Below are 22,287 nucleotides of genomic sequence, written 5' to 3' on the forward strand. Positions count from 1 at the left end.
TAAGGTGGCAGCACCAGTATATAAAGGAAAACATGCTAACAGGTTCCTCTTTAAAAGGGATTGTCTGATCTAATTCAAAATGCTACCGATGGCATGGTTGGGAATGAAAAAAAAAAAAAAAAAAAAATCACAAAATCTGGCATGCATGATCAGCTCACCTATCCATGAGTGCACGGGATCCTAAATCCAAGGGAAGGCAGTCCACAAAACAAAGAGGTTGATCCAGCACTTCACTTAAAATGCATAGTTTTATTCCATAGATAGAAGTATTTGCACAAACAGAATCCACATCGTCCAATAAGAGGTTCAGGTTATGACTAAGAAGTTTTACTTTGAAACGCTTCAACCAAGACTCTAAACTCACATCTCTAGGACTTTTTCCACGGATATTACAGCAGATTATTTGACGATGTGGATTCTTTTTGTGCAAATACTTTTATCTATGGAATAAAACTATGCATTTTAAGTGAAGTGCTGGAGCAACCTAACAACCTCTTTTTTGTGGAATACCCACCTGCTGTCACTCCTGTGGATCTAGTGGATGCCACTCTTCCGTTCTGCACTGGCATTCGAAGAGATGATGCCACCATTCTTCTATTATAGGGACGCTGAGGCCATGTCATTGGATGTTTTATGGATGATGCGCTGTTCTTGTAACGTGACCACTGCAGCCAATCATAACAGCCAGCACAGGTAGCAGTGCGTCCTGTACTGAATCCAGATAGGTGACTGCAGTAGTGCATGCCAGAGTTTGCCATTTTAACCTCATTCTTGCCTTTGATGTTTTTAATTAGGTCACACCATCCCTTTAAATGTTTACTTTGCCTAAATTACTACACACTATTTTATCTCAGATGATCGGATGTGGTCGGGATTAGACTAACAGATCATATGAACTCATTCATTTCAGCAGCACAGAATTAAATAAGCTGAAAAACAGCAAAGCCGAGTAGAGGACTATCCTCCTCCCAACACATCATAAAACCACAGTGACAGAGTATAAGTGCAGTACAGCGCTGCTCAATATAAAAATCATGGAAGGTGAAGTTAGATGAGCTGCATACAATTGTTCATAAGCGGTGCTTCAGAATTGCTATATTGCACATTAAAGAAAGAATCAAATCCAAATATCTTAGACAGATTTTGTCTCTGGGTTTAATAACCTCAAACTAAAGGAGGTCACCGAAACGCAATGCATAATCTCAAAATCACTGAAACCCCATCGTGCTTATATTAGAGAATTAAATATATATTAAATCATGAATGTATTAACTTATGTCTAAGCGCTCATTACCAGCCGGCATAACGGCACAGTGATCTAAGCTAAGCACTTACTTCCTTCCCCATCATCCGTTACTCCGAGAACCAGGCGAAGTAGGCACTGTGCGTGTTTCCTTTCTTTTAGCAGAACTTCAGCATAACCCGGGAGACGGAGAAAGAGTCCAAATGCAGCAAGGGAGTGAGCCGGGATGGGGGACATGGTCTGCACAGCAGACTTGATAGGAGGGGGCTCTGCAGCAATGGTTTCAGGGGCTTCATAGACCAGCTCGCCAGACTGTTCAATGGTAACCCATTCAAACTGATCGCTATCCTTTGGTTTTTCTTGTGTTGTTGAGGTAACCACAGGGGCACTGACCTACAAGAAAAACATGGAAAATACATTTTTACTATAATGGTACAGTAAGGCTGTGTTCTTCCATAAAATCTTAGGATCGGAAGACCACCTAATGGTCTGACTATCCCTCGGGAGATCATGCCAATGGAGAAAACGATGGCTATGCCACATTAGAAATGCAAAAACCACCTACAGTTTGCCCCAGATTAGAGCCAAGCCGAGTATACAGGGAAACTAAGAGACGGCTGTTAACTTGGCGGTGGTTATTCCAGGTGTATAGGTACTTCTAGTCTTTGCAGTGAAAATTGAATTATCAATAGTTATTACAATCCATAATTTGCCAATATTCCATATCACTTGTTATTTGCCAACTATACAAGATAAGATGCTATTCTGTAGATAAGATGTACTCACAGAGACAAGAAGCCTCAAAAGTCTTTTGTGCCATAGTAATTGAAAAATAATAATTGTTTGTATTTTGCTTAGAAATTGTTCAACTATTTCTGATCTTCAAAACTCTTGGTTCTGGGCAAGGTCAAACTCCGTGGCTGCGAGCTAGAACCTTCATTGCAATCATGCACTCTTTTGCAACAGGTCAGATCCTTCTGTCACATTCATAGAGGTCCAGTCTACACATTCTATATCTTATCTTTATCTATCACTTTTAATTGTAAATTTATTCCAAATAAACGTTCCTTTTATTCAAATCACCAGTTCATATTACTTTCAGAAAATCTGATCTGTTAAAACAGTCAACTCAGAAATGGAAACTTCTTTCTGGGCCATTGATGACATCCTCGTGGTTTGCCATAAAAGTCTTATAGATACGAGACCTGCTAGGAATGCCTATGCAAATAAATGGAGAATGGTACAAGTCCACCTCTCGATTCCCGGTGGTACGAGACAGGTCCCCATTTCGAGAAGCAGGTTTTTGTGGAGCACCACCCATCAGAGATTTATTGCATCCTCTTGCATAAGATATAAAGATCTCAAATAGGAACACATATTCAGATTTCATATAAATTAAAGTGCTATTATTCTAAATCCACCACTTACTTGTTGAATGACGTCTGGATAAAGCATGGGAAGACGCTCAGCGATCAGTGCCAATCCACCCATTCCTGCAAACACCTGCAATGGTGACTGGATTGGACAGGTTTCCAAGAAAGACTCATCTAAAAGAGATTCCATGCATTCATCTCCTGGGCTCAACACGTCATCTTCAGGGCAGGCCCCAAGCAGATCTCCGTGTTCTTTTGCAAGACAGACAAGTACCTCAAATTATAAATCAATGAATATGCAAACACATCATACATATTGCTAAATCATGTCGGGAAGCACGCAATACTAATTTACATGAGATTAAACGAAGGGTCAGCTTACTATTAGAGAGTTGAGCGAATATCTTCGGTTCCTCGCTTATTCGGCAAGCTATAGCGCTTGCCAAATATGCTACAGCGAGAACCTGGCTTCGTGGATCGCACCGGCTGAACAGCTGTTCGGCGCTGCAGCTGCATGTGTTGCGGCTGTGTCACATTCACAGCCCATGCATGTAGAGCTTGTGTGTTAGGCTCTCCATGTATGTGCTGTGAAACAGCCGCGACACATGCAGCGGCAGCAGCGATCAGCTGGCGCAATCCAGGAAGCTGGATTCCCGCTGTAGCTTATTCGGCAAGCGCTATAGCTTTCTGAATAAGCGGGGAACTGAAGATATTCGCTCAACTCTACCTACTTTGAGGCTCAAGGCCAGTGTGAAAACTGCAAGATTTCAGGATTGCTTTTTTCTTTTATAATAGTGAATATGCATTTGTTAAATTTCATTCATATTATTTAGTTCCTGCTACTCAACCTCAGAGCTTGTGGCTGCGTTCAAACATTGCGGCTGTCTTGCCTTTTTGGAGCAATTTTATTGCGCTACTGCAGCCTAAATGCAGTAATGAAGCTGGCCACCTTTATTTCATCTCCGAATAAGACATCCAATTAAAATACATATAAAAAACCCACAAACTGATCTAAATTTAGGAAGCAATAGAAATGTAATGATTGATGAGTTAATATGAATCTTAGCTAATTAAAATGGTGATAATGTGGAATAAACACTGTGGCTCATTGCAATATATAATAGGCCATATAGCAGCTTTTTGTAAAGAGGGATGTACAATCCCTTTAGGAAAACTGTTTGTGTATTTCTTGCCTCCCTTAATGCAGCAAATACCAAACGACAGCCCAAAAGTAGAATAAAAAATTGGTAATCGGCATAAACAGCTAGTTTTGCACAAAGTAAAAAGGGGCAAACAAAATAACTTAAAAGCCTCTGGTTGCAGCTATAAACCAGAATGAAGCGCTCTGTCACCATCATAACAACTGTATTCAATCTGTCGCTCATGAACAGACAGCCCCCAAGCTAACTCTGTTCCCAATTAGGTGCAAAAAGATGAAACATTTTTCAATTAAACTTTCCATTTTTAGAACTACGATAACGTATGGATTACTTCTAATGACTTCTTACTGAAGATGATTTTATAGTAAGGAAGGACATTTTTTCCACAGAGGCTGATGCTGGGGTCACACAGAACAATTCTGGATAAATACTACTGCAGTTTCTGATACAGTTTAAGTCAAAGTGAGAAGTGGATTCAAAAAGAAAGGAAATTATAATGGAAGGACTACATGGGTTATTCCATTTTTATAAATGAATATTTTCAGATACAAGTAATTTCATTGCTTAATAAAATTTTCAGCTGCTCTTGGCATAGTAACCCTTTTTGTTGTCTATAGCATGTTATAAACGGTTTGTCTTTAAACTACTTATTGTGCAACCACTTTTGGCTTTGGCTCAAACACCTGCATCAAAATGGCCATTATCAGTGTGTGTGTGTGAAACCATCCTACAGTATTAAACAGTGGTGATTTGCACCAATCTGCACAAAGGGGAACTTTTCTCCATGTTATAATGGAGTGGTAGGGCACATGACTGACCACCACTCAATTCATGCTCCATGGGGCTGCCGAGCCCTGCACTCAGCTTTTTCTGGTAGCCACATGGAGAATGCATGGATCAGTGGTGAGGCATGCGCAAAGTTGCTCCAATTTGTAACAGAGAGAAAAGTTGCCCAAATGCCGATCTATGCGGGTGTTCCAGTGGTCAGACTTCCCCACCCATATGCTAGTTATCTAACAAGAGAATTGGTGATAAAAGGGGTGTCCAGTGAAAACAAGTGAAGTAACGGAACAGAACGTTAGTGGAGCATGCACACTGCTGCTCCATTTATAGTCTCCTTGCATAGATAACCTGTCACTGAGACCACAGGGTGGCTGGTAACCTTGGCAGAGATGTAAACTATAAAATTAAAAATCCCTCTGTTCTTAGAGCGGCCAAAACAGGTGACAGGGTCGCTTTCTTTAAGAGAGCGATGCTGCCCTCCTGTTGCTTCATCGCTCAAGGTGTCGCACTTCTGCGCAGGCGTACTTATCTGCCCGGTTGCGGGTAGAGCAAATTCCTGCACCTGGAAAGGTAAGGGAGGCCCAGCGCCTGCGCACTGCAGTACTTTGCCCTGCTCTCAGCAGGGCAGATCAGGAGCACAATGCCGTGAGCGATGAAGAAGCAAGAGGGCGGCATCACAAGAAGATGGGAGGCGCCAGACCTGCGACACCTATCGGACCGGACCGCTCGTAAATTGCAAAGTTGTTTCGCTTTACAAGCACTTTGCAATTTAACCCATTTAAGAACCTGAGACAGCTCATTTAACATGAGACGACCCCTTTAAATACCAGTCACCGTTTCTATTCTTAGTGCTAAACAGAAGTAAAAGGGCTGTAGTATTTAAATATATAAAACAAATCCGCAGAACTTTAGAGAGAAATTAACAAGTGATCATTTACAGAATACAGGATCCATAAGTCTGCACACACTATTTCCCTCAATGTATTTTAGATCCTGAAATAATAGCGAGCTGATCCAATAGTAAAGCAATAAAAAGCAACAAGACGGCGTAAAGCTCCAGCTTCATCAACCACCCTCAGCAAAGATTCCAACTAACAGATGCAGGAATATTACCATCGATGTAGACCTTAATAACAAAACCTACCTACATGGATACTCATGGAGACGCACTTGCTGCCAGAGTGCTGGATTCTACAACATTTTTGGTTTTGGACCTCAAAGAACAGAAAAATGTTCTGTAAAGGAACTAAATTAAAGTTGTTGTCCAGGCGTTTTCTGGTGCATGATCTTACATTGGCCGTGTAGAAGTCCTTGTCAGCTTCACATGTAGCAGATGTCAGCTGTTCAACAGAGTTGGCATCTGCCTGTAAAAGCAGCAGCCTTAGTTGGTTATGATTGTTGCTCTTTATCCATATGGATGCCACTGTCAATAACGGACAGTGGCTTTTAAATGGACAAATTGCAACTACCCAAGCATATCCCAGCAACGCTATGAAGAGGTACTCAGGAGCTATCATGGCAGCCAAGGGCCTACTAAAGGTCCCCAAGGCGGACACCTTGGTATTCCAATTCCAGCCAACTGTGTCTTTCTCTGAAATGCTGGCAGAAAACATACTTTAACCCCACAGGGTCCCGTTACACGCTTCAATGTCCCAGCGACCCCACCAACGATCAGACGTGGATGAGATCGCTGGGACATAGCTGATCGCTGGTGAGCTGTCACACAGACAGACCCACCAGCAATCTGGACCAGCGAGCAAGCTGATATCCAGGGTAAACAGCGGGTATCTAAGAGCCGAGCGGCTCCTAGTTACCAGATGTTTACCCTGGATACCAGCTCCCGGCGTCGCTGATCTTTGGTCTCTCGCTGTCACAGGCAGCGATGTGTGCTGCCCAGCAGGAGACCAACGACAGAATTATGGCCCAGAGCATTAAGCAACGATTAACGATCAGCCATCTGATCGTTGCTACATGTCACATGCAACGATGTCATTTCGACATCGCTGCAACGTCAAACTGGTGACGTTGCAACGATATCATTCACAATTTCGTTGTGTGTAACGGCCCCCTTAGTAACAGAGCCAATTTTGCACTTAATGACCGAGCAAATTTTTACAATTCTGACCACTGTCACTTTATGAGGTTATAGCTCTGAAGCGCTTCAACGGATCCCACTGATTCTGAGATTTTTTCGTGACATGTTGTACTTCTTCTGTTAGTGGTAAAATTTCTTCAACATGAGATTGTGTTTATTTATGAAAAAAAAAACAAAAACGGAAATTTGGCAAAAATTTTGAAAATGCTGCAGTTTTCAAACTTTTCATTTTTGTGCCCTTAAAAACCAGTCATATCGAACAAAATAGTTAATAAATAACATTTCCCACATGTCTACTTTATATCAGCACAATTTTGGAAACAATTTTTTTGTTAGGACGTCATAAGGGTTAAAAGTTGACCAGAGATTTATCCTTTTTCCAACAAAATTTACAAAACCATTTTTTTTTAGGGACCACCTCATATTTGACGTGAGTTTGGGGTGTCAATATATCAGAAAGTACCCAAAAGTGACAACATTCTAAAAACTGCAACCCTCAAGGTGCGCAAAACCATGTTCAAGAAGGTTATTAACCCTTCAGGTGCTTCATGAGAACTAAAGCAATGAGGAAGGAAAAAAATTAACATTTTACTTTTTTCACGAAAAATTTACTTTGGAACCAAACTTTATTTTCACAAGGGTATCATTAGATAATGGACCACAAAAGTTGTTGTGCAATTTCTATTGAGTATGCCTACACCTCATATGTGGGTGAAAGCCACTGTTTGGACGCATGGCAGGGGTCAAAAGGGAGGGCGCACCATTTGACTTTTTGAACGCAAAATTGGCGGGAATCAATGGCGGGCACCATGTCGCGTTTGGAGACCGCCTGGTACACCTAAACAGTGGAACCCCCCAATTCTAACTCAGCCCTAACCCTAACACAGCCCTAAACTCTATCCCCAACACAGTCCTAAATCTAACCCCAACACAGCCCTATCCCCAACACACCCCTAACCCTAGCCCCAACCCTTACACTAACCCCAACCCTAACACTAACTATAACCCCAACCATAACCTCCATCTATCCCAACCTTAACCCTAGCCCAACCGTAGTTATAATCCCAACCAAACTATAACCCCAACCATAACCCAAGCTGCCCAATCCTAGCTATAAGCCCAACTATAACCCCATCTATATCCCCAACCATAACCCTAGCCCAACCCTAGCTACAGCCCCAACCATAACCCTAGCCCAACCGTATCTATAACCCCAACCCTAGCTGATGTGCTAGATCACATCAGCGGAGAGAGAAATAAATGGGAAGTTGGACTTTTTTTTGTGGTCGTCATTATTGGGTAAATAATGGCTATCGCAAAACTGAGGTCAGTAAAAGCTGACCCAAATCATGGTCTCCGGGGTCTCCCCTACCCCCGGTAGCCGAGACCCTGGAGAAATTACGAAGCTGGGGGGCGCTATACACTTATTCATTTATTTGACAGCACCGTTAGAATGCGGCGCTAAGGAATAATTATCCTTAACTGCCGTCGTTAAAAGGCGTATCGGTGGTCGTTAAGGGATTAAGAAATCGGCAGGGGACAAACAGTGAAAAGACCTGTTAGCTGAAGCAGGGTGGGGAGTAGCCGGCTGGGGGCTGCATCGGAATACATGGGTCTCTTCCTATAGTTCTCTTTTTAAACTGTTATTTCCCAGTGTTTCAGAAAAAGACAGTTGTTTACAATCGTGAAGCCAGGCTCGAATTAAGGTTGCCTGTGGTTCGGGCAGTATTACTAATGACAGATCTTTTTTAATATACAGTAATTTCTGAAAGAAAAAATGAAAACAAGTATATATATTACAAACAAACCTTTTTCGGTATGAAGTCTTTTAAAGGAATCTGTTTTTGATAAGCTTGGATCAGAGATGACCTTGGAACCAAGTTTAACTGTGAGATCTACAGAACGAAAACCTTGGGGGAGCTTTCTTTCATACAAGAGAGTGAGGAGCTGTGCAAGGGTCATTTCAGGAGGTAAGGGCTGACCTGCATGACAAAAATAATTTATGTTCAAATTAAAAATTTTGCAATTTTAACTCATCTTGAGTGCATGTGCATCTATACAGACACACATTAAATATATGTAAAATTAAGTGAAGAAACTCTACCTGGCAGCAATTTATGGTACAGGTGGAACACAGGGATGCTGATGGTCTTGCTGGAAGAGTCCACTCCTGAAGAAGAGCCCCCTACTTTATCAGTCATTACTCTTCCTCGTCTTGATGGTGGACGAGGTGGAGTAGAGGACACGGCCCGCTTTGATTGGGACTTTAACCCTTTGGTGTAAAATAAAACAATAATGGATAAGGACAGATATTCTCTTGAGAATGATGCATGAAAATTTTTACTGCCAATGTAGAGAATTCACGTTACATAAAATCGTCATAAAAAACAGTGGGTTCTTATGTAGCTATTGATGGGTAATACAATGCATATACAAGGGGCATAAAAAAACATCAAAATATTCTTCATACTTTTAACCGTTTCTTATATTACTGTATATACTCGTGTATAAGGTGAGCTTTTCAGCCTCTTTTTGGGGCTTAAAAAGACCCTCTTGGCTTATACACAAGTCATACACCAGAAAGCCGGCGGGGGAGGGGGAACAGGAGATATGATACTCACCCTCCTGGTGTCTGCATATCAGGCTCTGCTACATCACAGTCCCAGCGTATGCATCTCCCTTCCTGTCTTCTTCCTGTGCGGTCACATGGTACCGCTCATTAAAGTCATGAATATGGACGTGTCACCACTCCCGCCGCATATTCATGATTTTAATGAGGGGTACCATGTGACCAGCATAGGAAGAAGACAGGAAGGGAGATGCAGACGCGGGGACTGAGATGTAGCAGAGCTGGATATGCAGAGGCCAGGAGGGCGAGTAGCACTGGGGGAAGGTGAGCCATGCCATATTCACCTGTCTCCGTTCCAACGCTGTGCTGTCTCCTCGGTCCTCTGGCTGTGACGTTCAGGTCAGAGGGTGCGATGATGTGTATATTGCGCGCCCTCTGCCTGTACAGTCACTGCAGAGAGCCTGCGATTCCGAGGAGCAGCGGGCAGCGATGAGGTGAGTATGTCTTTTTTTTTTTTTTTTTTAATCGCAGCATTATATGGGGAGTATATTAATATGGAGCATGTTATGGGGCCACCATTAACCTTTGTGCAGCATTATATGGGGCATATATTAACATGGAGCATCTTATGGGGCCATCATTTTACTTTTATTAATATCTATTTTTAAAACTTACCAGTAGCTGCTGCATTTCCCACCCTCGGCTTATACTCGAGTCAATAAGTTTTCCCCGTTTTTTTGTCGCAAAATTAGGCGCCTCAGCTTATATTCGAGTCGGCTTATACTTGAGTATATACGGTATGTATTACACAGATATTAGGAGAGATTTATCAAAACGGAATTACACTGAAAAAATTGCCACTATAGATTTTAAAGAATCACTTATTTCCCATTTTGTTCGCAATCATGTCATCTTCTGACGATTTCAGCAGCACTCCAGCGTTATGTGACTGCACTTGTGACCTGCCAAATTACACACAGTGCCTGCTGTGCGAAGGTCCCTTTTTGAATTACTGTCTATGTAAATTTAACAGACTCGAACTTGCACTGAGAGACGCTGTGTGATTTGGCAGGTCACAAGTGCCGTCACGCAACACCGGAGCACCGCTAAAAGCGGTAGAAGACGATAACCGTTGATTATGTTACTGCATTCATTACACATACACACGATTGGTAACAAAGGGAGAACTATAAAGGATAACCGGAGTGTTTGTTTAGATTTCATGTATGAACCACATATGTAGCATTGCAGGTGTCACTAATTAGCGGCAGTGAAAACATACACTCAAAGTAAGACCGTGGGACAATCAAAGATATTGGGATGGATTGTGCAGAGCTGGAAGGGAGGTTTTATATCTAGACTAGGAACAATTAGGTCTCCTTTACAAAAAAACAAAAAAAAAAAAAAAATCAGAGACCTGAGGGATTCCTGCTCTTCTGCCATATCTCTTCTCACAATCATTGTCTGGTCTTGTGAACTGCATACTTCTGCATCCTTACAGTGTGTACACTGCACAATGTCAGGATTCTTTGGTGTTGCTGCTGAGAGTGAAAGGTCACATAATTGCAACTATGGTCAGCCTTGCTCAATTTGCTAGTATTGAGTGAGGCCGAGTACATCTAGTCACAAACTTGCAATCACATAACCACCTCATCTTGGCAGCGACACTGAAGAACTCGGATAGCGTGCGGTGTCCACACTGTCAGGATGCAGGAGTCTGCAATCACAGAGTGACTGCAGACTTGTACCACAAGACTGGGCAGCCTCTTTAAAAAACAGCAGCAAGGTGGACATTATACAATTGTAGCAAATGCAGCTGTGAATCCCACAATGGGTTGAGAGAAAACACTAGAACGCAGCACACTCTCATTCTGCTCCTCTCCGTCTCCCCCTCCATGCTCCATATACGAGGGGAGTTCATTAAAGATTTCCCCAGACCCACTTCTATTTATCACAGGAAGCTGAAACTGCACGTGTAATGATATAAGTCTCCATAGGTTATGTGCCAATTTGCAACTCAGAACTGATAACGGTCTTAATTTTAAGGCTATGTGCCCACGTAGCGATTCTGAAGCAGAATAAACCTGAGCAGAATCACACACCCTGCTCCCGGGAAAACGCATGCGTTTGACGCGCTTTTGTAAGCATTTGTCAAGCGTTTTTGCCCATATAATTGATGGTAAATTAATGAACATGCTGCGTTTTTAACCGCTAAGCGATTCGACAGCGGTTAAAAACGCACCATTGGAACATGTGCGTTTTCATTAAAAATCAATTGGATGCTTTTCTTAAGCGTTTCTGCAGCAGAATCGCTTGTCTAAAAGCACTGCAGAAACGCTTAAAAAACGCTACGTGGGCACACAGCCTAAAGGTGCTGAAGTGGTGTGAGGTTTGATAATGGACCCAGTGGAACACAGAGCAGTCATCAAGTTCCTTTACTTGAAAGGACGCACACCAAAGGAGACGTTCGATGAGATGAAAGAGGTTTATGGTGATGATTCCCCATCATATGATGTGGTTAAGAACTGCCATCATCAAATCAAATGAGGTCGGCCTTCGGTGTAAACAGTTTCAAATCCAGGGCAACCCCACTCAGCTATGAAAGCACCATCCAGAAAGCGGAGGTCGCCATTTTGCAACATAACCATTCCCCACCTAGCCCAAAATGTCAAGATTAGTGTGGGGTCCCTGAAAGAAATCATCCAAGACCATCTTCAAATGCATAAGGTATCCACTCGCTGGGTTCCCCGGCTGCTCACACCTTTCCAGAAGCAGGAACGAGTCGAATGCTCTCAGGCTCTATTGACAATGTGCCATGGAAACCAGGAGGATGCTTTCAACAGACTAAGCACACAGGATGAAAGCTGGGTCCATCACTATTATCCTGAGACAAAAGTCCAGTTGATGCAATGGAAGCATCATTACTCACCACCTCCAAAGAAGGCACATGACAAGCAAGGTTATGCTCACAGTATTTTGGGACCAGCACGGAGTAGAATTGATGGATTCCCTAGCAAAGGGTACCATGACCACTGGGGAATATTATGCTTCACTGCTGCGGAAATTGCAGGAGGCCACCAAAACCAAGAGACGTGGCATGATCACCAAAGGTGTCCGCCTTCTGCAAGACAATGCACCAGTTCACAACACACGTTGCCCAAATGGAAGCATGCTCCTGTGGCTTTGAAATTCTACCGCATCCCTGTTATTCACCCGACCTAGCACCATCGAACTTCCACCTCTTTCCAACAATGAAGTTATTTTTGAAGGGCAAGTATTTTCCACAATGTGGCTTTTGGAGCAACCTGTCGACTTCTACAAGCGAGGTGTTTACAGTTGATTTATGAGATGGGAGAAGTGTGTGTCCCTAGGTGGCACCCAAGTAGAGAATAGAGTTGAGAGAATTTGTTCGGGTTCCCTCTTATTCGGCAAGCTACAGCGCTTACCAAATAAACTGTAGAGGGAACCCGGCTTCCTGAATTGCGCCGGCTGATCAGCGCCGCAGCTGCATGTGTCGCGGCTGTGTCACAGTCACAGCACATGCATGGAGAAGCCTGTTTGTTGGGCTCTCCATGCATGTGCTGTGACTGACAAAGGCGCAACACATGCAGCTGCAGCACCGATCAGTCGGCAAGATCCAAGGAGCCGGGCTCCCTCTGCAGCTTATTCGGTAAGTGTTATAGCTTGCCGAATAAGAGGGAACCCGAACAAATTCACTCAACTCTAGTAGAGGAGGACTAATGACTGTGCCAAGTTTCATTGCTCTCAGTCGACAGGAAATGGGTCAGGGGAAATCTTTATTGAACGCCTCTTGTACATCATATGGCAACTGTGAACAGATTTCCCAATTCTGGCAATCTTAGCAGCTTGTCCTTTTTGAGTGGACGATGAATTCAGGAGGCAGAGGGGAGGAGAAAAAAAATATGGCTCAACAGTGGAGAAAGGAGGATATTTCTCTGACGAGATATATTAAAAGGATCCCCGCAATTGTTTGTACTGGATGTTTATGCAACGTTTGTGGAAACTAGTGACAATGTAAATTAGATTTAGTGATGAAGCGTGTAAAGATTTGCTCACATGCTATTATACACATTTACCTGAAGCAACAACAACACTGTAATTATCTTGGAATCCATTTTCCGCTTTCACCTTCTCTTTCTCCTCGTGGTTTTTCTTTTCCTTGTCATCTTTCTGCTCACTGATCAACTTAGCAGTAATGCTCGGAGTGTCTATTAAGAGATACAAACAGGGAGGTCACTTTTGAAATCTCCATGAACAGTAAGCCATCACAAGAAAGTAGATGGGATGGATGAAGTAAATGTTTAATAATCCCAGGGGTGATGGTGAAGATCTGATATTCTCTGCATACGGTTACCAGATACTCAGAAACCTGAAAATACTTAGAGCAGTCTCATATTACAGATGTCGGCATAACCTAGGTTACCTCCTTATGGTAAAAGTCTGATGGAGTCTGGAGAACCACTTGTCTCAAAGCTTGGCTGCTGCTCAACGACTCCTTTATACTTTACACTGTGGCTCTAAGGGGGGGATTTGCTTAAATGGGTTCTCCAGGACTAAGATACTGATGATTTATCTTTAGAAGTCATCAATATCAGATCCGTGAAGGTACAAGACCAGCATCTCATCAGATGAGCTGTTAGCAGGTCATGTGGTCACGGGAGGTGTCCGTTTGCTCTGTACACAATGTAGTGACTGTCCCAAAAAACTGCAGATGAGCTCCCATTACCCAGGAGAGGCATTTAAACAGGGAGAGAGTCCCAAAGGTATTTCAGCCCTCTAGTATCTGGTTTAATAACCTCTGGTTTATTAAATAACCACAACTAAACTAACCGGTTCCTATTAAGTCAGCTGTATAACTTCCAAGTGAGAATCCAGAGACAATCTTCAGACCAGGGTTCTAAACCAACACCAACCAACTTGTCATGTTTATTAACCTTTTCAGTGTCAATAACAATAGTGTAGCATTTCCCATATGTACTTGTCTAGATACCCAAGATAAGCATGCTTTGTAGAATCACTGGTGGGACTTGAACCAGAAGTGTGATTCCCTACTCAAGTGCATCTCCTCTAAGCCCTGTATAATCCGCCCACACCACTGATTGGCAGCTATGTACACTGTGTATAGGCAGAAAGATGCCAATCAGTGAAGGAGGCAGGGATGAACTACATGGCAGCAGGTTTACTAGTCCTTTAGTGATAATCTCCTGCTGATAAAACATGGCAGCACGGTGGCGCAGTGGTTAGCACTGCAGCCTTGCAGCACTGGGGTTCTAGGTTCAAATTCCACCAAGGACAACATCTGCAAGGTATGCTCTCCCTGTATTTGCGTGGGTTTCCTCCGGGTTCTCCGGTTTCTTCCCACACTCCAAAGACATACTGATAGGGAATTTAGATTATCATCACTGTCCCCGATAGGGCTCACAATGTCTGTAAAGCGCTATGGAATTAATGGCTCTATGAGCAAAATAAATATTTTTTTTAATATATGAACGATATACTTAGCTGCTCATTAAGTGACATCGCAAAAATCAGGGTCTCGCACCCACATTATGCTGCTCTAAGATTAGCATCACGAAACAATCACTGACCTCAGGGAGACCAGTCAAAGAAAACACTGCGGCAACCGGCAAAGGCGCTCAATCAGTGAAATCCTAGGTGCAATGCTCCCTGGGAAATACAAATATGCAAATAAAGTCCGTGGAGCCTCATTTAAGAGTCTCAAACACGGGACTAGCAAGATCTTCCTCCAGGGAAGGACCCAGCCAAGGAGAGGCTCCTTTCGGAAACCACCATTACCACCATATTAAGTGGCCCTTTAAGTCAATATCCAGCTCTTTAGGAGCTTACAGATATGACAAGGGAAATACCAAGGCCAGGTATCCATCCACAGACAGCTGTTTCGGGGTGTTGCCCCTCATCAGTGTGGAGTAGGATTCTGGCTAGGTGGGAGCAATGCCTAGTAGACCAACATCACAAAACAATCACTGACCTCAGGGAGACCAGTCAAAGAAAACACTGCGGCAGCCGGCAAAGGCGCTCAATCAGTGAAATCCTAGGTGCAATGCTCCCTGGGAAATACAAATATGCAAATAAAGTCCGTGGCCAGGTATCCATCCACAGACAGCTGTTTCGGGGTGTTGCCCCTCATCAGTGTGGGAAATTTGTATTTCCCAGGGAGCATTGCACCTAGGATTTCACTGAGCACCTTTGCCAGCTGCCGTAGTGTTTTCTTTGACTGGTCTCCCTGGGGTCAGTGATTGTTTCGTGATGTTGGTCTACTAGGCTTGCTCCCACCTAGCCAGAATCCTACTCCACACTGATGAGGGGCAACACCCCGAAACAGCTGTCTGTGGATGGATACCTGGCCTTGGTATTTCCCTTGTCATATCTGTAAACTCGTAAAGAGCTGGATATTGACTTAAAGGGCCACTTAATATGGTGGTAATGGTGGTTTCCGAAAGGAGCCACCCCTTGGTTGTGTTCTTCCCTGGAGGAAGATCTGGCTAGTCCCGTGTTTGAGACTCTTAAATGAGACTCCACAGACTTTATTTGCATATTTGTATTTCCTAGGGAGCACCTAGGATTTCACTGATTGAGCGCCTTTGCCGGCTGCCGCAGTGTTTTCTTTGACTGGTCTCCTTGAGGTCCTCCTATAAAATCTGACCAGCCAAACCTAGGCAGACAGATGCAGGCTGATATTAATAGCCTAGGAAGGGGCCATAGATGATAGCCCCCTCCAAACTAAAAACATCAGCTCTCAGTCATCCCAGAAAAGGTGCATCTATAAGACGAGCCAAGCCTGGCGCTTAGCCTCAGCTCCTTCAATTTGCCCTGTAGCTGTGGTAAGTGGGGTGATATTTGGGGGGCGGGGGGGAGTTGATGTGACCTTTGTATTGCTAGGTGACATCAAGTCCACAGGTTAGTAATGCAGAGGTGCCCCCATTACTAACCCCATAGTGATATCATAAAAACACACACCCCAAGAATAAAGTCCTTTATTTGAAATAATCACAGACTCCTTTAGTGAATCTAAATTAAACCATACTCTCCGAACGCCTAATCCACTGAAGCCAGCGTCTCCTGCAACAAAAATAAAATAAACCACAATATTCCTCACCTGCCTGCATAGAAGATAATCCATAATGTCCCACTGACGTGACTGCTCTCAAAGAAAGCCGGCGATACATTGACAGGAGGCAATCGCTCCCGCAGGGTAACACTGAGCTGCCGTTAGAGAGATCACCGGAGTTCTTCAGCGCCGGTGATCTCATTTACGGCGCCACTGCGTGAGAACTGAGAGTACAGGAGCTGATCAGCTGATGAATTCCGGTGAACTCTCTCACGGCACCTCAGTGATACCCTGCGGGAGTGATTACCTCCTGTGAGTGTATCAACTGCAGTCGTATAGAGCAGTCACATCTTCTGATGTGAAAATGAGGATGAATGAACTCATGGAGATCAACATCCAACACTGCGGAGACACATCACGTGTTTCTCAACGCAGTGATTCTAGAGCACTGCCCCCTATCTTCTGATGTGACTGTTCTACAAGTGAGATCGCCATGGGACACTCGGGATTACGTGGACTACGACGGACAGGTGATGGTTTATTATTTTTTCTAAGAGACATGGGCATCAGGCGTTAAGGTGAGTATATGTTTTAGATTTTTTCTAGGAGACGAGGGCGGCATCAGGGATTTATGTATGTACTTGTTTTACATGTTGTGTTAAAGTGTGAGCACAGGAGCCGGCTGATGAGAGACTTCTCCCATCAACGGCGCCTGCCATCCCTTATCAATGACAGCAGACATAGCCTGATGGGAGGAATAGTCTCTCTCATCAGCCCATGCCTGCTGACCTGCGGTAAGCTTTTTACAGTGGGTCACAGCTGCGGGTCTGTCACAGCTGTGGGGTCACGCTGACTTCTGACAGCATGACCCCGCAGCGCTATGACCAACGGTCTTACCGGCAGTAGCGTTACCGTCGATAAGAACAATGGGCCAGTTTCCCACGCTGTCACACAGATGACAACGTGGGAAGCACCATAGGAAGCCGGTAAAAACGCAAACAAAAATGAAGCAAATCCGCAAACATTTTTATACTTGCGTTTTTGTGGCGGATTTCACTGACTCAACTGAAGTAAATGTGTGGAAAACGCTAAAAATCTGCACACAAAGAATTGACATGCTGCAGAAAAAAAAATGCACTGCAAATACTCAAAGGAAATTTACTGATCATGTGCACAACACTTCAGGATTGTCATTGAATTAGCTTGCATAAGGATTCCATAGCGTTTTTTGGCCCATTTCCACGTGGGAAAATGCATCAAAAAGGCACCATGTGCACATAGCCTAAGATTGCTGTGGTCAAAAGTGGCTCCAATCTCAGCAGTGTATTTCCTTAGACGCTGTGGTCAGGAGAGAAGGCAGCATCTAAGTGGTTACACATCACTCAGTGTATTTAAGTAATTCACAACAGCAAGTACAGCCAGATCAAAAATAGGACATATAACCACCATGTTTATCCGATCTGAAGTCCAGACTACTTTTATGGGATGTTAGGAAAGCCACAGGTTACAAAAAACAATCCTCAATTGAACAATGAAATAAAGCCAACTCATAACAATAAGGTCTATGGCGAGAAGATAAAACCGGTCTGTCTATACTTAATATAAAGTACGGGGGAAGAGGAGGACGGTGAAAAGTACCGTAAGTATGTCTGAATATCAGACAAGGCAATAAAGACAGAATGCGAGTCACTTACTCAAGGTCATTAAAAGGAGAAAGATTTATCAATGCAAGAATAATCTCTAGCAATATCTGTCCCCCTAGCGGATGTGAAATCCATCACACTTGCTGCACGGAGCCCTTCTCTGAACGCACCGTCCTTGACTTAGGAAACATTTTAGGAATGAGAATATTTTGAGCCCATAATCACACTTTTCTGCACAGACTTCTTGTCGCGAAGCAGCAGTCAGTTTTATCTGTGACATTTTCAGACATTACTCAGAGGTTAAATGCAGCCGTTACGGAATGTAGTGCATTTCTTGTATAATGAAATAACAAATGCAAAACACTTGACTTCCATCCATTTCCCTGTCCATTGTCAGACAGGAATGACACGATAAATAATGACCAGATAAATTAACTTTGCCGAGCTGCAGACTTACAGAAAACATTAAGAGGCACGATACAAATCAGTACACGGTATGGCGCTGCTCATCTCCTGTAGCCAAATTCCAATTGAAAATCCACATTCTACCACCATTCAGGTGCTAATTATTTTATAAAATGTTTATTAGGGTTGGATTTTTCCATGATAAAAGCTCAAAATCCACCATATAGTCGTATGAATATAGATAAAATTCTGGTTTCCCACAGCTACCATTATGGGGAGCTAATACCAAATTTATATAGTCGGAATTGAACTCCGGATGTAGGGAAAACATGCAGTGGCTGTTAGGTAATGTAGATAAGGCACAGGAAGGAATGTTTAATACAGGCATATTAGAAACTCATTTAGATTACAATACTAAGCAGATAGGAATTTAAATTAAAATTTAATTGCCCTTCGGACAACCCTTTTAATTGATTACTCACTGCCTTTGTGATGTCAGGCAATGAAATTGGTGAGCTACGAAGCTAAAGCGCCTGTCACACTAAGCGATATCGCTAGCAATATCGCTATAACGTCACTGGTTTTTGTGACGCTATAGCGATATTGCTAGCGATATCGCTATGTCTGATACTTACCTCTAACCGCTCCCCCGCTGGTTATCGCTGATCGCGCGAGAACGTCCTGGACCGTTTCTCGTCGTCAGCTTCCTGCTGGGCTTCCTGTGGCGCCGACGAGCGACGAGTGGACGCGGGCGGGAGGACGTCAGGATCGCCTCATCTGACAGGTAAGTAGTGACTCCCGACCCCTGCTATGTCACTGGTGAGATCTGCCTGTGTGGCAGCTCACTAGCGACCACTTAGCGATGCACCAGCAATCCTGACCGCGTCATATCGTAGGTCGGGATCGCTGGTGCATCGCTAAATGTGACAGTACCTTTAATCGACTTGTGCTGGGTGGGAAAAGATCCTCAGGGGGGCAGTGGCTCCATGTGTTTTGTCATTTTGAGAGCACTTAACGCCTATTTGCCTAAAACTGAAAAGGCCAATTACTCAGGAATGCAGCAACAGTTAGAAGATGTATAGGTGTAGATGGATATTTCAAAGATGTGCCTGCCTAATATATGTAATTTGGGAGGGTGGATGGGGTTAATCTTACTGATCAGGCTCCTTTTAAAGGGAATCTGTTATAGGATTCATACTGCCCAAACAGTGGCTAGCATGAATCAGAGGCTGAAAGAGGATTCATTTTGTGAGGTAAAATATTTCACTGAGTGTTTTTAAACAATATTTTACCTCACAAAATGTATCCTCAGCAATCTCCTGGTGTAATGTCAGTAATATCTTTTGCTTCCTCACCTGCCCAGGAGATGTGGTATGCTGTGTACACGGTCAGACACAGACAATTTTTAAAATCAACTGTCGTTCGTGGGAAAACCCCTTCAAATAGAAATTCCTCCTGACATGCTGTACACTGACTGTTTAGTGATGGGGTACACAGGTTAAACAAGAGATGACATGAGAGAAGACAGCAGATGGGGGAGAGAGAAAGCGCACAGGGGCGAGAGACAGAGCACAGGGGGACGACAGCTCAAACGGGACAGCACATGAGGGGAGAACACAGCACACGAAGGAGAGACACAGCAGACACGGGGGATAGCACATGGGGGAGACAGGTCAAAGAAGAGAGCACAGACGGGAGAAGTCAGCACATGGGGAAAGAGTGAGTGGATAGGGGGGTGAGCACGGGGGGGGGGGGGGGAAGAGATTTTCAACGCTGCAAAACCTGCCCCCATCGTGACATTACCGCCCTCCCGATGCGATAGCATTGAGCCTCCATCTAGTTTGAAAATAAATGTGTTTAGGTACCCGAGCCGTATGAGCTGTATGCGCAAGTTATAACAATCTCTTATAAGACATGGACGCCATTGGAAGCATATATTTGTTTTTACTTAAGTACATGTATTTTGGGCAAAAAAAAGTAATTCTGCTTCTACAAACGCTATGCTTCACAGTACACTACTGGCTGCAGAAAAATTGTGTATTGATCCGTGATCTAGCATTTCATTTTGGTGCTTTTTTATAAGTCGCTTATAAAAATCAGGTTCTGCTGCCTTTTTGTTGATTTTTTCCTGTGGATTATATGGGTCATGCGCTTACAGTACATGTTTAAAGATAAGTTTTCTTTTTTGTTCACCAAAAACGCAGCAAAAATGCATGGCTGCGTTTTTCGCTGTGCACTCTCTCATTTCTCTCATATGCTTCTTTCCCGTTAATCCAATAATGGTTTGTTTTCACGTGCAGACTTGTGCCAATAACGAGTGCCGAATCATCATATACATCATCTCTCTTACCAGATACCCGGTCCAGCAGCTCTGCCAGTGTGGTAGAGATAGGCAAGTGCAGCGTGCGGAACTTGTGTCCTGCTCCATACATGGGATGTTGGATGATGTGACTGGTGGCGTTGATTCTGCCTTTGTACAGCTGAAATGAAAATAGAAGATCTATTGTTGACAGATAAAGCCAATAATCTGGAAAGAATTTTTATTCACACAAGTTTTGTATAAAATCCCCAAAAATTGAATCTAAATTCCTGGATAAAAGTTCTGAAGTTCATTTTCCAGATGTTAACTGAATAAATGAGTCTCTTAACCCCTTCACTACCAAGGGTGGTTTGCACGTTAACTCCCGGGCCAATTTTTACAATTCTGACCACTGTCCCTTTATGAGGTAATAACTCTGAAACGCTTCCATGGATCTCAGTGATTCTGACATTGTTTTCTCGTGACATATTGTACTTCATGTTAGTGGTAAAATTTAATTCAAATAATTTGTGTTTATTTGTGAAAAAAACAGAAATTTGGCGAAAATTTTGAAAATTTAGCAATTTTCCAACTTTGAATTTTTATGCTCTTAAATCACAGAGATACGGCACACAAAAAACTCAATAAGTAACATTTCCCACGTTTACTTATCAGCACAATTTTGGAACCGAAATTTTTTGTTAGGAAGTTATAAGGGTTAAAAGTTGACCAGCGTTTTCTCATTTTTGCAACACCATTTTATTATTACGGACCACATCACATTTGAAGCCACTTTGAGGGGTCTATATGATAGAAAATACCCAAAAGTGACACCATTCTAAAAACTGCACCCCTTAAGGTGCTCAAAACCACATTCAAGAAGTTTATTAACTCTTCAGGTGCTTCACAGGAATTTTTTGAATATTTAAAAAAAAAAAAATGAACATTTAACTTTTTTCACAAAAAAAATACTTAAGGTTGAATTTTTTTTATTTTACCAAGGGTAACAGGAGAAATTGGACTGGAAAAGTTATTGTGCAATTTTTCCTGAGTACGCGGATACCTGATATGTGGGGGGAACCACTGTTTCGGTGCATGGCAGAGCTCAGAAGGGAAGGAGCGCCGTTTGACTTTTTCAATGCAAAATTGGCTGGAATTCAGATCGGACGCCATGTCACGTTTGGAGAGCCCCTGATGTACCTAAACAGTGAAAACCCCCCACAAGTGACCGCATTTTGGAAACTAGATCCCCCAAGGAACTTATCTAGATGTGTGATGAGAACTTTGAACCCCCAAGGGCTTCACAGAAGTTTATAACGTACAGCCGTACAATTAAAAAATCATTTTTTCCACAAAAATGATCTTTTCACCCTCAATTCTTATTTTTCCAAGGGTAACAGGACCCTAAAAGTTATTGTGCAATTTGTCCTGAGTACGCTGATACCCCACATGTGGGTGTAAACGACTATTTGGGCGCATGGCAGAGCTCAGAAGGGAAGCAGCGCCATTTGACGTTTTTTGGCTGGAATCGGACACCATGTCGCATTTGGAAAGCCCCTGATGTACCAAAACAGCGGAAACCCCCCACAAATGACACTATTTTGGAAACTAGATCCCCCAAGGAACT

The 22,287-nt window shown here is 43.2% G+C and overlaps 1 protein-coding gene across 7 annotated transcripts in view; it reads right to left on the reverse strand.

The window, feature by feature from the left end:
• The window catches only part of BIRC6 (baculoviral IAP repeat containing 6), a 471,996-nt gene that overhangs the window by 136,670 nt on the left and 313,039 nt on the right, over window positions 1-22,287 (reverse strand). For all 7 annotated transcript variants that reach the window (XM_073557613.1, XM_073557615.1, XM_073557616.1 and 4 more), the window contains exons 57-62: window positions 20,712-20,841; window positions 13,321-13,452; window positions 8,759-8,926; window positions 8,463-8,636; window positions 2,672-2,868; window positions 1,336-1,636 (exon numbers count right to left, since the gene is read on the reverse strand). In XM_073557613.1, the coding sequence (XP_073413714.1) occupies window positions 1,336-1,636; window positions 2,672-2,868; window positions 8,463-8,636; window positions 8,759-8,926; window positions 13,321-13,452; window positions 20,712-20,841 (1,102 nt within the window). The remainder of the gene's footprint in view (window positions 1-1,335; window positions 1,637-2,671; window positions 2,869-8,462; window positions 8,637-8,758; window positions 8,927-13,320; window positions 13,453-20,711; window positions 20,842-22,287) is intronic.

The sequence above is a fragment of the Dendrobates tinctorius genome, unplaced genomic scaffold (genome assembly GCF_039654945.1).
Source record: "Dendrobates tinctorius isolate UK_male_01 unplaced genomic scaffold, ASM3965494v1 ptg000250l, whole genome shotgun sequence".
NCBI classification, from domain to species: domain Eukaryota; kingdom Metazoa; phylum Chordata; class Amphibia; order Anura; family Dendrobatidae; genus Dendrobates; species Dendrobates tinctorius.